A 17,411-nucleotide genomic window follows, 5' to 3' on the forward strand; every position below is an offset into this window, starting at 1 on the left:
CCAATGTCACATAACGCAACATGGTTGATACTTGTATTAGAGCGTCATTTTTCAACGGTTGACATGTCAATATGCTGAGATACTGTAACGTAGTTGAAGGGTACCTTGAAATATTCTTTACATTATCAATTCAGTGAAAGAAGTCACGAGGTCGAGCTCCATCAACTGTGAATTGCTGAAATGCAGGTGCCTAAAGTTTAGCTTATCAAGGGGTGTGGTGCAGTAAGTACCTCCTTGGTCTCCTAGACGCACAGTTGGGGGATCTGAGTCCTAGACTCCTAGTAAACCCAAGAGAGGAACTCGCAGTGTTGCTGAAATATGTCCCAAGCCCGCTGGCTTGTAACTTGTAAGAAAATAAATTCAAATCATACGGACTACGGAATACTCCATATGAATGAATTAGTGCTATGACAACAAGTCTACAAGTCCATAGCTTGTTGGTTATTACAATTAATTATACACCGTAACAAGAACGAATCGTGGCTATTTACATTTGCTGAAACCATAGACATCTGAAATCTTTCCTATATCCTATACAAAGGATACTTAAGCTATACAAATATAAACAAAGTAAATAGAGAATTTTTGTACAAAAAAATTGAGTTTTCTACTCTCCGCTCCTGGAATTCCTACACAATGAATCCTGATTATAATGACTATAATCTATCCACAACTGAACCGTATCACAACTCAAAACTAACCAATATATCTATGCTTTACCATAAAAAAAGAAAGAGCATTCTAGTGAAATACTTCAGGAGACGTATAAAACTCGCCTTCGTGGAACATAGGTCTCAAATCTTCGTCCTTCATGAACTCCAAGGGAAAGGAAACGATGTTACCTTTGACCGATTTTAACATCTCTAGAGGCTTTGATGTCTTAGGCAGCCCATCTTCATTCAACTTCACCACTCGAGGTGCTACACCCAAATCTATGGTTGTATACCCAATACTCTCAGTCAATTGTGACATTTCTTGTCTAAAAGCATTCCTGCATAAAAGAAGAAAAATGTGAACATCACAACAGTTGTTTTTTGTTTAGCAAGTACAAGTTCATAAGTTGAAGAACAAGCATGCGTACTTGGAGTGTATACGATCATTAGGCGTGCATCCAAAGACGGCGTCATATATTCTGGCATTCGCCTGAAAAAAAAAACAGATATGATTGAAGAGAAATAAGTACAGTAACAATTAAGGAACATAACAGTGAAAAGGCCAAGGAAACTGCATGTTCAACTATTGGTTCGAGCATGTTAGATTGAGGAATGAATCCTGATTACGCCACTCTTTCCTGCAATGCTTTTTCCTTCCATATATACCACGGAAAACTAGCAGAAAACACTTTACTAAATAATCTTGTTTCACAAACCTCAGCAGTTTCCATCCATAAATGTTTGTATGTCCTGTCAGCCACAGGATCTTGGATCTGATTCATCTGAATGAGTGAAACCAAAAATTAGAATTCCTCCATCACTACATAGTTGAAAAGTTATCATCGCTTGCGTGCTAGATTAATGGCTTAGAGCCTTAGAGTACGGTGGTGAAAGAGATCTTACCTCTCCGGCAGAAAGGCCAAGATGCTCAGCCCATAGGGAAAGCCGCAGACTTGAGCTAAATTTCCCAGCCATCCAAGATTGTCCATTCATAGATGACTCCATAAAATCTTTATCCTCAATAACTACTCCAAGCTACACAAATGTGATAAAATTAGATATTTGTGTCTGATGCCTATATAAGTAATCAAAAGGCTTTTTCACACTTTCACCCTGAAAGAGAGGAAAAAAAGGCTTCAAATGTTAGAGAAGTACCTCAGAGTCTCTTGATCCAAGCAAGCTCCTGTCATTTATGTTGGATGACCCAACCAAAGAAATACGGTCATCAATTATCATCAGCTTGCTATGTACATATACCTGCAACAACCATTTTACTGCAAGTCAGAAACCAAAAGTCTAAAAAAGGTTCCACTTAAAACATGCAGTAAAAAGCATAAGCTAACACGCCCAATAGTCTATCTTGGTCCAGTTAGTTTCTGTTGCTCTATTTAATCTGCTAATTGGATATTAATTGTCGTGAACAATGCCTTCCTGTCAAAGCTAAAATGTTTTATACATACATGAAAAACAATGGAATGGTTAAACTGCTTATTTCCTTTGCAGACAGCCAAAGTTATTTTGTTCGATTCTTCCTCGAATGCACTAAGGCTCTGTTTGGTAGGGTATAAAACGTTTTCATGGAAAACGATTTTCCTTTTTTCAATCATTTACGTTGTTTGGTTTGGCAAGGAATGGAAAACAAATTTCCATAACTCTCTCAAAGGTGGAACAACCTTTTCCATTTGAAAGGGAGGGAAACTGTTAGGATATTAAGGATATTAATATTGACTCTTAGAATAGGTAATATTCTAGATTACATTTAGTCAATAATTACCAAATATACCTAGCTTAATTGTAGCAATTTAGAATCCTAACTGTAGCAAATCAGAATCATTAGAGTCAACTAACTCCTTGATACTAGGAGTATGTCACGCAATATTTTATGTAATTGCTATGTAAATGGCTGTATATATTGACAAGATTACAGGAATAATAATCAAGCAATTCTACCCTATTCTCTATTTCTTCATGGTATCAGAGCCACGCGGCTAAGATACGTACACTACCTATCACCATCATGGCCGGTGGAGAGGATGCACCTCCACCTTCTCGAAATGACCATAACTCACCTTTTTTTCTTGGCTCACAAGACAGACCCGGTGATCTGATAACTCCGGTTCGACTTCGAAACAACAACTATGATGAATGGGCAAGATCTGTGCGTCTTGCGCTTCTGTCTCGCCGTAAATTCGGCTTCGTTGATGGCACTATTCTAGAACCTAAAGCCCCCTTCACCACGGAGGATTGGCAAACTATTCATTCGATGCTTGTTTCTTGGATAATGCACACTATCGACCCAGAGGTTAAGTCTACTATCTCCTTTACTGATGATGCAAAGCTTTTGTGGGATGAATTAAAAACACGTTTTTCTGTTATTAATGGCCCAAGAATCCAACAATTAAAATCTGATATTGTTAAATGTGAGCAACCTAAAACTATGTCTATTTCTACATATTTTGGGAAGATTAAGGTTTTGTGGGATGAATTAGCTAACCATGAACCTATCATTACGTGTAAATGTGGTAAATGTGAATGTAATTTGGGTAAGGTGCATGAACAAAGGAGAAATGATGAACGTCTCCATCAATTTTTGATGGGTTTAAACTCTGAATATTATACCCAATTACGTTCTGCTTTGTTGTCTCAAGAACCTTTACCAAGTCTTGATCGTGCTTATCAACAAGTAACTCAAGAAGAACGTATACGTGGGATTACCCGGGCTAAAGAATCTCCACCAGAAGTGGTGGGCTTTGCTATCCGACCAGAAGGTCGTGGAAGGGGGAGACAAGAGAAGGTAGATAAATCTGGGTTGTTGTGCTCACATTGTCATCGCACCGGGCATGACATTGTCAACTGTTTTCAGCTTCTTGGATATCCTGAGTGGTGGGGGGATCGGCCTCGCACTCAAGGTACTGCTCGTGGTAGAGGTGGAAATAGTCGTGCTACGGAGTCTCTTGTGGTTGGCCGTGGTAGAGGCGAAACTGTACGGGCCGTGAATGTAGATGCAAGCAACTCTATAGTACAACCATCTACGCCATCTCCAGTTCCTCTTCCTACCATGACTACAGAACAGTGGCAGTCCATAGCTGCCATGTTTTGTAATCTCAAATCTTCTTCTACTGATCGGTTACATGGTGAGTTTTTCTCTACATCCTCTTGGATAATTGACACAGGTGCTTCTAATCATGTAACGGGAGATGATTCATATTTTTTCGACGTTCACAATATTGTTGCATGCCCCGTCGGACTTCCTGATGGACAACAAATTGTTGCTACCAAGGAGGGCAGTGTAATGCTTGCTGAAGGATTTTGCTTAAAAAATGTCCTTTATGTTCCTAAATTGCATTGCAATTTGATTTCCGTTACACAACTTATTGATGACATGAAATGCTTTGTTCAATTTGCTTCTAATACATGTGTTATACAGGACCATCAAACGAGGAAGCAGATTGGAACGGGTGAAAGGAGAGATGGACTTTACTTTTTCAAGCAACCGTCAACAATGCATGCTATTACAGTGGATGGTTCTTGTTCTTCTTCTTCGGTGGAGCTTTGGCATCGACGACTTGGTCATCCTTCGGAGAAAGTAGTAAAGTCATTATCTTTTTTCCGTAATTCTAGTGATAAACTACATAAGCCATGTGATATTTGCCCTCGTGCAAAACAAACTAGGGACTCATTTCCTATTAGTGATAATAAGGCTTCTCGTATTTTTGAGTTAATTCATTGTGATTTGTGGGGGCCTTGCCATACTGTTTCTTCTTGCGGGGCTCGATATTTTTTGACTATTGTGGATGACTTTTCTCGTGCCGTTTGGGTATTTTTGTTGATTGATAAATTGGAGGTTTTCCAAATGTTTATGTCATTCTTTGCTATGGTTGATAGACAATTTGGTCAAAAAGTTAAGGTAGTTAGGAGTGACAATGGAACAGAGTTTAATTGTTTAAAAGATTATTTCCTTGCAAATGGGATATTATTTCAAACCTCATGTGTAGGAACCCCACAACAAAATGGGAGGGTAGAGCGTAAACACCGTCACATTTTATCTGTGGCAAGAGCCTTACGTTTTCAAGGTCACCTTCCTCTTTCTTTTTGGGGTGAATGTATTTTGGCGGCAAGTCATTTAATCAATAGGACACCCTCTAGTGTTCTAGAGAATAAAACTCCATATGAAATGTTATTTCATACCTTACCCAACTTTAATGAATTACGTGTGATTGGATCCTTAGCTTATGCCCATAATCAACGAGCAAAGAGTGACAAATTTGCAAGTCGCAGTCGAAAATGTGTGTTTGTTGGATACCCGTATGGAAAAAAAGGGTGGAGGCTTTATGATCTAGAAACTAAGACTTTTTTTGTTTCTAGAGATGTCCAATTCTTTGAAAATCATTTCCCATTTAATGAGCATGTTGATACGATCGCTCCTGATATTACTATTGGAAATATGAATTTGGGTGATGATGATTTTGCTATGGATAATCAAGACACGTTGACAACTCAAATTCCTAACCACCAACATCCTAATACTTCTCCACAAGAACCCACAAATCCCATTTCCCTTGAGCCCACACAAAATACCCCACCTGATTCTACACCTACTACCCAACATGAGCCCATTAATGATCCAACAAATGATACCCATATTACTACCCAACCTGACTCCCTTCAAAATATACCCCCTGAGCCCACTACTGAACCTTCTCCTATTATCCCTCATAACCCAATTTTGGAATCATCTCAATCTACAAATAATGGGTTGGACCAACCCTCCATTGCAACCCAAGACATTACTACAGGGGGGCAAACAGAGTCTATTTCTCTTAATGATACTCAAATGGGTCGTGGGTTTCGAAATAAGTTCCCTTCAGTATTGCTCCGTGACTATGTTACTAGCACTGTTCGCACAGAAAGTCCATCGTCTACCTCTTCATCTTCACCTGTGCCATCTTCTTCCTCAGGTACACCATTTCCTATAACACATTATATTAATTGCGATAGATTTTCTGTGAGACATCGAAAATTTCTTGCAGCCATACTAACAGGTTGTGTACCGAAATCATTTAAAGAAGCTATGACGGATGAAGGTTGGCGTAGCGCTATGCAAGATGAAATACGAGCTTTAGAGGATAATGGTACATGGACTATGGAAAAGTTACCACCTGGTAAACGTGCTCTTGGCAATCAATGGATTTATGTAAATAAATATGACGAAGATGGTAATATTGTGAGACTCAAAGCTCGATTGGTTGTTTTTGGCAATCATCAAGTTGAAGGCTTAGATTACTACGAGACATTTGCACCTGTTGCAAAGATGGTGACGGTTCGTGCTTTCTTAGCCATTGCAGCATCTAAAAATTGGGAGCTGCATCAGATGGACGTTCACAATGCATTTTTACATGGAGATCTCGATGAGGAGATCTACATGAAACTTCCTCCTGGATTTCAGTCATCTGATCCTCATATGGTATGTCGCCTTCATAAGTCTTTGTATGGTTTGAAACAGGCACCTAGATGTTGGTTTGCCAAACTTGTTACCGCCTTGAGGGAATATGGTTTCCTACAATCTTATGCTGACTATTCACTCTTCACTTTCTCTAAGGATGCGGTACAAATTAATGTGTTGGTGTATGTTGATGACCTCATTATTGCTGGAAATAATTCCGCTGCTTTGAAGGCATTTAAGGCTTATTTGAGTGCTTGTTTCCGTATGAAAGATCTTGGAGCCCTTAAATATTTTTTGGGCATTGAGGTGGCCCGTAGTCCGTTAGGAATATTTCTTTGTCAACGGAAGTATTCTCTTGATATTATAACTGAGACAGGTCTCTTGGGTGCTAAACCAGCCACTTTTCCTATGGAACAAAACCATCGTCTAGCTCATGCTTCTGGAGATTTGTTGTCTGATCCCGAGTCTTATAGGCGGCTAATAGGTCGTCTTATCTACTTGTCTGTCACACGCCCCGACTTGGCATACTCTGTTCATGTTTTATCACAATTCATGCAACAACCACGACAAGAACATTGGGAGGCTGCTATACGTGTGGTTCGCTATTTAAAGGGATCCCCTGGACAGGGTATCCTGCTTCGGGCCGATAGTACCCTCTGTCTTACTGGATGGTGTGACTCTGACTGGGCGGCTTGTCCCATCACTCGGCGTTCCCTCACAGGTTGGCTAGTGTTTCTTGGGCATTCCCCTATTTCTTGGAAGACCAAGAAACAACATACTGTAGCCCGGTCTTCAGCTGAGGCCGAGTACCGTTCTATGGCTTCTATTACTTGTGAGTTAAAATGGTTGAAAGGACTTCTACTAAGTTTGGGTATTCAACATCCCCGTGCTATTGGATTGTATTGTGATAGTCAATCAGCTATACATATTGCTCAAAATCCCGTCTTTCATGAACGAACAAAACACATAGAAGCCGATTGTCATTTTGTACGTGATGCTATACAAGATGGTACTATTCTCCCTTCCTATGTTCCAACTACGGTTCAGTTGGCTGACATCTTCACCAAACCTTTGGGTAAGAAGCAATTTGAGTTTCTTCTCCACAAGTTGGGCATTTTTGACCCTCATGCTCCAACTTGAGGGGGGTGTTAGGATATTAATATTGACTCTTAGAATAGGTAATATTCTAGATTACATTTAGTCAATAATTACCAAATATACCTAGCTTAATTGTAGCAATTTAGAATCCTAATTGTAGCAAATCAGAATCATTAGAGTCAACTAACTCCTTGATACTAGGAGTATGTCACGCAATATTTTATGTAATTGCTATGTAAATGGCTGTATATATTGACAAGATTACAGGAATAATAATCAAGCAATTCTACCCTATTCTCTATTTCTTCAGAAACCACTTTTCCACTTTTCCTCCTTCCCTCCTTACCTCCCTCTCCCTTCTCCCCCTCAATCTTCACCATCTTCTCCCATTTTCTTTTAAGGAACCAAACAAAGGAAAACCAGTTTGGAATTGTGTTTTTTCTTGGAAAATCATTTTAAATTGAAAACGTTTTACACCAAACCAAACTAAGCATAAAGCTAATATCATGCACCAAACTGCAGAATAAAATTCATTAGAGATCCATGCACAGACCCTAGTAGCATTCACTGCTCAATGACTACATCTAACAAGCAAAGACCCAAGGGTAGTTTGAGTCCTTCAATGCAGCAAGAAAAACACATGGCAAGCAATTACCAAGTGCTAATTTGAGGAAAATTGTTCCTTTATTATCAGTATCTCAAGGGATAGTGACTATTATTTCCCAGATATATAAGAAACCAAACCCTTCAAAAGCTTCATCCAAGGTTAACAGTTTGGAACCACAAAAATAGACCGCAGTGTGAACTGAAGTACAGGACATGAATCAAGAGAATTACCTGGCTGGTGACGAGAGGTCCACCTTCATAAAGGCTGCCATATGTTCTAAGGCCATAAAATGAAATGTAATCATCTGTCTTTGGACCAAGTTCAGCCCTGAGTTTACAGAGTATTGAGTTTTCTCCTCTACAAATGGTTCGGTATTGCCAATGCATCAGGGCTCTCACAGTAGCTGCACCAGCATCATCCATACCACCCTATTTTGGACAGATTAAAGCCAGAGGTAAGAATGGGCCTGCAATTTCTAGTTTCTTTAAATTCCAGGATGATTTTCTTAATTATTACCTGAAATCCAGGTAGCAATGGTATGACTATAATAACTCTGAAGCATTTTTGCTGTTTGTGTGCTAGAAGTATACGCCTATATAGCGCCTCCATGACTCGATTCTGTATAATGTCATCGGCTTCAAGGCCTGATATGAAAAATTGATTCTGGAGCAGCAAATATGGGGTAAATGAATAAGGAAACAGTATATAGACCATGAATCTAATAGAAATGGATGCCTGTGTAATTTCCCCATTAAAAGTTATTAACAGCCTTATGCTACTAAGGGGTAAGCATATATTAATTCAAAGAAAAGAGGAACAACAGGTGTAGGCAGAAGGAATTTGTGAGAGGCACTAGAGGGTGCACTACACAAAAATATGTTAAATTTACTAGGAAAGGTATATTGTTGAACCTTGAACACAACTATCCTAAATTAAAATTTGTGGAAAGGACTCTTTTTGGCGGAACCTTCCGAGTTTTTAGAGAAAAACCACGCAGAATTTTTTCAAGATTTCAAAAAATTTATTATATTATTTCAAGAAAACTCGAGAGCATATGATGGTAGTACAAGTAAGCGCATATCGAAATTGCTTCTCGACATTCAAAATTGAAGTCCACTCAACATCCTAGACCACACTACCAATGTAGTTCCACCTAAAATCTGAAAGATCAATCATCTATCTATAGACCGTAGAAGAAGTACATGCTCAATTAGTTTACCTCGATATAAATAAAGTGCTCCGCCTGCTCAACTAGGGAACAGTAAGCTTTGTGAATACTGTCTTCATCTTGGCCTGTTCCAGCAGACCACTGGCTGACGCTTCGAATAATCTACACATATTAAATTCATTGTGAAGTAAACATTAATCTCAGAGTTGATGAAAGGTCTAATATATCAGCTGATCAGCACGTAATGAGGGCGAAAAGGTCAAAAGTGATTTGAAATCCCAAACGCCTTACAATTGACATATATCTTTGATTATTGAATATCTGTGTCATTTTCAATAAGTACGAGATAAGCTTCCTATTTCTTATGGTACAATGAAAATTACCTTCACTAGAAATTCTTGAAGCAATACCATCATGCCTCAATAAATGATGTTCATCTACAAAATTCTAAATCCTACTTATTATGAAGAAGATGCAACTACTGGTAAAAAACGCTTAAACAGGTGGATAGGTACGGCAATCTGGAAGGCATGCAACAAGCTATACTAGACTTTTCATAGGTGTTGGACCTTTATAGAAACATCCAACAAGAATATAAAAAGATTTTAAATATGTTTCTGTTACATTCAAAAGATCATACATTTATACCCAAGTATTCATGTTGGATAGAGATGTAGGATTCAGGTCAGACAAGGAAACGCCAAGGTAGTTAGAGAAGTGGTGAACAAAAGCAATACGATAGAGCCAAATGATTCAAAGCTAGAGAGTGGAGGCTACTATGAAAATTTAGGAAGCAACCTTTAATTATTTTTTTTACGAACCTATTCTAGATGAGATTGTTTTGTAAAATTTGGTATTCTTTTTAGTGATTTCTCATCCAAAATACATTTGAGTTCTCTAAGGTTGCTTCCTTAACCAAGATGGCTTTTCAAGAAAATGCTCCTGAAATGGCGTTACTTAGAGGGCATCACATGTACTAGAATAAGAATTTGCAGTATTATTCTGATTAACTTTTGTTGCGGAGCTTGCTGCTTTTCATTTTGTTAGGGAAGAATCGACAAAGAATGACGAACATAAAACCGTGATTGGTATAACAGCTGATTCATATAATCCCCTGCAAAGACAGCTCCCTTGGGCATTGAGGGTGGTTAGTTAAATTACTAAAAGTTCTGGTGATATTAGAAACAGCCAAATAATCATCACTGATCTCACAAACATCCACCAAAATCATGCAATTCTCCTACAGAAAAGCATCAGCTGCACCACTATAGTTGAGACTGAAGATACCTGACAATGACATGAAGTACGGGGACCAGTTTGTGAAGGTAGCCTTTGATCGGACATGTTTTCAGGTTGAGCTTGATCAACTAACCCGTCGATTTGTGTATGTTGGGGTAGAGATTCAACTTTAGCATCCTGGAAAGATGAACTTCCATGTTCTTTTTCTGTCCAATCAAAACTACTCTGATTGTTTTGAACAGAAGTATTGTATCTTGATACATCTAATGCTTCTGAATCTCGTGGCAGAAGCAGTGGAACATCCAGTTCTGGAGATTCGGGGGAAAAGAGATCCTGTATGTTAATGTTTTTACTTTGTTGCTCCTTGTTATTCGGGATGTCAATCTCTGTACTTCTTAAATAGTGTGGAAGGACCATGTGATGACGGGGAATGAGTAGAGGTATTGTTCGTTGATATGGAGCTTTACTTTTCTGCCATGATATTGGTGAATCAAATTATAAGTTTGCTTTTGAAATTACATGCCACAGAAAAAACTAATGAACGAATTATATAATCTACCTTAGCATAATTCCACCGCTGAACGAAATGCCTTGCAACATCACGACAAGGTGGTCCCCAAAGAGCACAATGCACATCATGCCATGGCATACGAGGATATCTTTGGCGGTCCAATTCGTCTTTCATCATGTCTTCCCAAGAATTTGGTTCTGACTCTCTAAAACAATAAATAGTACATAAAGTAAACACAAACACAAACACAAACAAAGAAAAAAATAACTAAAGCAGATTTTGGAAGGAGATTTTGAAACTTATTGAATAGATGTATATGTGAAACTCAACTCGAACTGGAAAAGAAGATATTAACATAAAAACAAAAAATAAGGTTAAAAACTTCAACTCCCTTTGCTTAAATAATGCTTACACAAAGGGTTGTAAAGCATATATAGATTGATACTAGGTCGGGAATTGATAATTAGTGCCTAGATGATACAGAAACTAGTATATTTAGCTAACTTCACTTTGCATTTTGCAAGTTCACATTTTTCTTCTGAACTACCCCTGGCAAAGTAAGGATATAAACTGACCTGGGGTTGTAATAGTCTTTTCCTGGCCAGATTTGGGAAGGAAGATCACCCACTGTGTGATTAACCGTGTCATAACGACCAAAGCACAAATCCAGGCCTCCAATAAAGCATATTTGGTTATCAACAACAACAATCTTTTCATGGTGTGACCTGACAAGAAGCAAGGAAAAAAGAAAGATTTACAGTGAGCATAATAAGACTAGAAAGAAAATACAAACATAATCGCAAAATTCCATTCAGTAATTTCTAGAGAAATGTCTAACTGACAAGTACTTTTTGGCTACATACCAGTAATAGATTCCAGTTGCTAAATGGTCAGGATAGCGCAACACTCTCACGTTCTCATGAATGTTGAGAAGTCTTCTTTTACTATAAAGACTGTTAATTTTTAGAGCTATAGAAACCTCCTTGTAAAGAAGAATATAGATCTGCACATCAATGATGGTACGAGTCAAATAAATGAAATGAAAACCACTAAAATGGTTAGCTGTTCTTTCTTGAAAGTATTTCTTAAGCATTCAAGGGGCTATATGTACCCTGTACATCTAAGCATACACTTTGTTTGGTTAGGATATATGAAGGGAAAGGGGAAGCTTCCATTTTCCTTCCAAACTTTCCAACAGCGGAGGGATTTGATTTATTAAAAGGGGAATGAAAATGGATCCCTCCTTTTCCGATCTCTTCCCTTCCCTTATGTCTTATCCAAATAGGGGGAAATGTACCCTTCACTTTCCGTTCACTTGTGTCATATCCAAATAAGGGAAAATGTATCCCTCACTTCCCCTTCCTTTATGTCTTATCCAATAAGGAAAAATGTCTCCCTCAATTTCCCTTCTCTCCCATTCCCTCCAAATCTTCCTATACAAACATAGTGACATTGACCTCTCATATTATACAATAATACAAGTGAACAAACTGCATGTGAAAAGCTTCAAATAAGTACACTAAAATTTCATGAAAACTTGAAATTGATCAGAATAACCAAACAGAGGCTCAAAAAGTATATTTGGGGGGGTACTACGAATTAAGTAATATGCACCTGAACCCCTTCCTTCGCCTTTGATTCAAGTAAGATGTCTAGACGGGAAGTCTCATGACTTGAATAAGGACGCCTCAGATATAGCTCTGGACAAAGCCACCAACCAGTAATAAATATCTGCGCAAAAGTTCCGCGCATTGGTTATAAAGACTAACAGCTAATGATGTTGCTGTGTTAGGAACCAACCTCAGCTTTGGCATTCTCAATGGCTGTAGCAATAGCATCAAACCCTGATTCCCCATCTATGAACCATTGAGCCTCACTCCCATCCTCACACTTCCTTTGGGGTGCAAAAGAACCAAAACGATGAGGATGACACCAACCTTCAGGTGGCTTTTGAACAGCATCATTAATTGCAGCTACCCAGTCTTTGACTTTGCTACTGCTGGAAGTTCTCAGCCTTAGGTTCCAGTTGCCACATGAGATCTTTTGAGTTGTGACCATTTCAAAAGAATAAAAATCACAAAATTAGCAAGGGTTTAGAAGGTTTAGCAACACATCATTGCTATATTAGCAAGCATCAAAGGGTATAACCTGTTCAAATCACATAGATGCTACACAACTAGAGTTTGCCTGCACAGCAACATTTCATCATTAAGAAGCGCCATATCAAATAATATTATTAGTACTCCTTGAATGCCCACAGTTCTTCTCTTAACATTTTAGGATCAAAAGCGGAAAACTTATCCATACATTAGTATTTAAATACAACCCTTCCGGACCTTTTGGAGCTTGTGGCTTAAATTCTTTTCTTGATAGTTCCTAACAGTTTCCGAGATCTCTAAACTAAACGGCAAACTAATCCTAGAAGACTGGAAAATCAAATAAGACAAACAGAACAAAAAAAGGAGCATGAGACAATGAAACACCAGCTCGCCAATAAGGTTATAAGTTCACACCAATAATAGCTTAGGTGAACTCCATTGAATTTCCTAATTAGGAATGCAATGAATTCATGCTGATATATGTGACAGATGTTTGTATGGCAAAAAGAACAGATTCTTAAACCACAGATGAATTCTTACATGAAGCTCGGCTTTTGTCAGCAGTTAATATTCATGCTTTTCTCTCAGAAATTCACCAATGTGGTACAGTTAGTTTTCAATTTATTATAACAATAGTGTGATCTTTAACCAAGACCACTCACCACTCACCACTCACCACTCACCACCACGCAATTACAATGACAATATTACATCAAGATTTAAGTATGTGGACAAACCAGGTACACACTTAATTACTTAAATGAGGATAGAATCTTAAAAACTTCATTTGCAATAAGGTTTAACATTTGGAAACATACCTTAAATGAACAACGTAGAGGCTTGCGGCTCTTAATCTCATGAGCCAGATATACTTTTTCATTACTTGAGGATGGTAATGAATCAAAAATGATTATGTCCAATAGCTTCATATCGAGAGGATCTTCTAGGAAGGCCAAGAAGCCAGGTTTTAGCACAGCCCACACCTGCATGAAGGTAAAATAGAGATCAATTTGGCTGTAAAAGACAACCTAGAAAATTATAGAAATATAAAACGTAAAACACCTTTTGCCATCTGCAACAACCAAACAACCGACAAGGAAAACATTGTCTGGCGCCTTTTTTCCTCGGCATTCTCGCAAGATGATTCACCAACACATAATCCTCTTTCAACTTTGGGCCATACTCTTGTAGAAATGATAGCTTGGAGACCTCTAAAAACTTGCACACCTGCAGTTTACAAACCCAATGATATGCGGAAAGAGAACAGTATAGAGGTGTAGTAATCATGATAACAAACAACAACATATCAATGATTAAAAAAAAAGGAACAAAGAGAAAAGCAATTAGATCTAGGGGATGCACAATAGTACTTTATCTTTCCACATCAACAAAATGCAATACAAGTCATGTGTTTGGAGCAATTACTCTATAAGGAAATCATATGTAGTTACCATGGAAAAACTTGTAGCTCCCAGTCAACGGAAAAAAGGTCATCTCAAATGTTAGAGAGATAGCGCATATAGTTATGAAGATATTTCAAGACAAACGCCAAAGTTCGTAGAAGGGAGGTTGAAGAAGACACCAAAAGACAATAAAAGAAGATAACTTTATATTAGAAGGGGACACGTGAAATAAAATGTTACAAAGCATACTAAACATGTAACCATATGCATGAAAAAACTATTGACTCTAAAGATGTTGAGGGTATAATGCCATTATTAATGATATTAGAATGGGAATGCTTATGTTTCAAAGAAGAAAATGTTTTCACATCCTCAGCTGTACAAGTTGCCGTTATGGCTTCAGCTCACCTGCCGAGAGTTTACAATTTCCAGGTTGCCTAAAAAATGATTCAAATACCCTTGCATTGCATCCTTTGCTTTGTCTGCAACCAACTCTTGTCTTCCAACTGATGGACTAATGATGGGAAAAGCAGCTCTAGATGGAATGTTGCTGCATGAGAACCGCATGTTGAAATAAAAGTTATAGATTCCAAGATTCCTCAAATCTGAAGCTTTGTAGAATAACAGGATACTACTAAGAGCCACTCACTGATAACGTGAACTACCATCCTGGTGAAGGCGAACAACATCATCATCGAAATCATCGTCATCATGCATCACTGCTGCATGATCTAACATTCCTAGGTTATGAAGCCATTCTTTCACCTTTAAGAAAGGCAGATATATCAGATGTGTCACATAAGCATGAATACCGTCATTAATGTAATGTACGTTTCTACAGGATTAAACACAGTAGACCACAATAACAACAAACAGAACAACTTTGTATTCCTAATATATCATATATAAAGGTTGGAAAATTTGATCCTGGTAATAAATCAACAGTGAAAGTCACCTTTAGTTTAGGAATTAAAGATATACCTGCTCTTGCTTCTCATGGAATTCCTCAAAGATTGCGCGTTTCTTCAAAGAAATGTGCAAGGAGAGAACTTGTGTCGCTTTCTTTTGTAACATCCACTTGAACTGTAAAAAAAGTAACCAGAAAATGTTGACTTCATAGTGAACTGGAACAAACTAAATGAAAATTGCACACCAGAAAAATGCCGTTCAAGGAAATCAAATGCATATAGATCAATATATAGCTTGCTCAGAAAAATGAGCACAATTCAAATCACGGACATTGTTGGTAAGGCATCCAGGAAAATTACCATTCTACTAATGCTTTTAGCAAGAAAAAATGGGGGGGGGGGGGGGGGGGGGTAAATCTTTTATGCTTCATCCAACATGAAGTCAGCTGAGTTTGACCACTACTGCAGGTCCGCTTCTGAAGGCTGGGCTATCCAATTCGGGGAATTTTCACATCTTTTGGGCAAACGGTAGAGTCCTAATTCTCCATACCACACCAAATCATCCTTGTCTAAAACTGAAACTTGAAGGTGTAAATTTTGTACTCATCACCTCGAGCACAATTACGAATATCGGATACTGGTACTCCAGCATGAGTATTATGGGTACTAGGTACTTTGCTTTGGATCAAAACATGAAAATTTCATAAAATGGCCAAAAATTGCGATGGGATATGTACATGAAGCGTGTGTGTAACATATCTGTGAGCCGGAATAACAAGTCCTGTAACATTCAACATAGGAAAATGCAGAAACTCGTCTCTGCTCTCGAAATTTCATATACATTTCCCATGCCACCATATTTTTCTACTTATATAGAAGATTCTGAGAGTTAATTAGTGCACAAAAATATTGATTCAGACAATAATATCTAGTATCTACTCCGCAGTCTGGCGCCATACGGAGTATATAATAACTTTTTGCATTCCAAATACTCCTTAATCCATTTACGCGCCTTTAATTGTGGATTTGTTGGCATCAAAACTTTCAGAGTTTCACATCATAAACTGTACCAATTAGTCAATTACCAAGGCATGAAATACTAGATTACTAATTACTATTTCGTGAGTACTAAACAAGAACGTTTGAATTAATTATTCGAGGACAAATGGCAGATTGACAGTATTATCAAACCTAGAATTTTGAAATTTTCCTAAAAATTTAAAATCACAAATCGTCAATCTCATAATCATAGAAAAACAATTCTAGCTCATACAATTCCGTAACAAAAATACTCTGTAAATCAATCCAAATTCATCGATTCTACAACGATATTTAACAAGAGATAAGTAATACAACCAAGCAAGATAAGAGGAGAGAGAAAAATGACCTGCTTGTAGTGGACTTCAATGGTGTAGGTGTACGAAAGAAGCAGGTTAGTAATATCGCTAACATCAGGCCTTGAAACAGACAATATCGTCGCCTTTGGAAGTTCTTCGAACATTGGAGTGTTCATCGACGTGACGTCGGAGCCTTGACGGAGCAATGTCGTCCTCGCCGCCGTTAACGGCGGCATTTGATTGTTGTACAACCGCTTATCACCGCCGCTAAGCAAATGCTCCGTCACCGAAGACATCGCCGATTACTGGAAGCCACCGTCAAATTCTTTGATAATTTTGTGAGAAATGACAAATTTTACATACTATGAGTAGGAGTTGGGAAGAAAAAGGACAGGAGGATTTTGTTGTGCGCCAAATGTGTGAGAAAATAGACATGGTCTTGAAGGTGGGTGCCACGTGTGCTTGTTTGTTAGCTTTTTTTAGGATCTTGAAATAGTATTTTGGAATTTTTGGAACGGATTTTTGGATGACTTGTGTGGAATATTCTCTAACAGTCTCATACAAGTTGTTCATTTTGTTGGTGTTTGTCAAGATTTTCACAAAGGCTTAACAAAAGTATTGCACGCATAATATTTATAATAAATTTATTGTACACTAAGATAATTTTTACCCATTTTTTATAACTTTTACCTAGTTTTTTGTAACTTTTGTATTTTTTTAAAAAAAAAATTGATAGGTAACCTTTTAAAGGGTTAAATGATTAATTTTATACATTTTTGTGATGTTAGAGAAATATTTTTTATTAAAATGAAAAAATATATCACTAAAAAGTAGATAACTTTTACATATATAAGTGTAATTTTTAAGCATTTTACGTTAACTTTTACTTCGGTGTACAATATTTATCGTACAACCCATGTAAATAAGAATTTGTGAAGGCTTAAA

General features: G+C 37.8%; 1 protein-coding gene across 1 annotated transcript; it reads right to left on the reverse strand.

Moving 5' to 3' along the window:
• Positions 1 to 434: 434 nt before the first annotated feature.
• LOC110799975 (phospholipase D zeta 1) lies at positions 435 to 16,895 on the reverse strand. Its single transcript, XM_056826482.1, has 20 exons — positions 16,517 to 16,895; positions 15,203 to 15,304; positions 14,871 to 14,986; positions 14,630 to 14,771; positions 13,881 to 14,045; positions 13,637 to 13,801; positions 12,520 to 12,759; positions 12,334 to 12,450; positions 11,583 to 11,722; positions 11,295 to 11,444; positions 10,768 to 10,924; positions 10,257 to 10,679; positions 9,021 to 9,131; positions 8,318 to 8,464; positions 8,032 to 8,229; positions 1,809 to 1,910; positions 1,557 to 1,688; positions 1,370 to 1,435; positions 1,082 to 1,143; positions 435 to 991 (listed from the first exon to the last, which is right to left on the reverse strand). The coding sequence occupies exons 1-20, from the start codon at positions 16,760 to 16,762 to the stop codon at positions 742 to 744; spliced, it is 3,231 nt and encodes a 1,076-aa protein (XP_056682460.1). The 5' UTR covers positions 16,763 to 16,895; the 3' UTR covers positions 435 to 741.
• Between the last annotated feature and the right edge of the window lie 516 nt (positions 16,896 to 17,411).

This window comes from Spinacia oleracea, chromosome 4 (genome assembly GCF_020520425.1).
Source record: "Spinacia oleracea cultivar Varoflay chromosome 4, BTI_SOV_V1, whole genome shotgun sequence".
NCBI lineage: Eukaryota > Viridiplantae > Streptophyta > Magnoliopsida > Caryophyllales > Amaranthaceae > Spinacia > Spinacia oleracea.

Bases quoted from the DNA above. Each gene is read 5' to 3' on its own strand.
- LOC110799975 (XM_056826482.1), bottom strand. From the start codon at position 16,762: ATGTCTTCGGTGACGGAGCATTTGCTTAGCGGCGGTGATAAGCGGTTG. The intron at 13,802-13,880 runs GTGTTTTACGTT...ACCTTCATGCAG, and splicing joins GTTGTTGCAGATGGCAAAAG to GTGTGGGCTGTGCTAAAACC. The intron at 8,230-8,317 runs GTAATAATTAAG...TGTCCAAAATAG, and splicing joins CATTGCTACCTGGATTTCAG to GGTGGTATGGATGATGCTGG.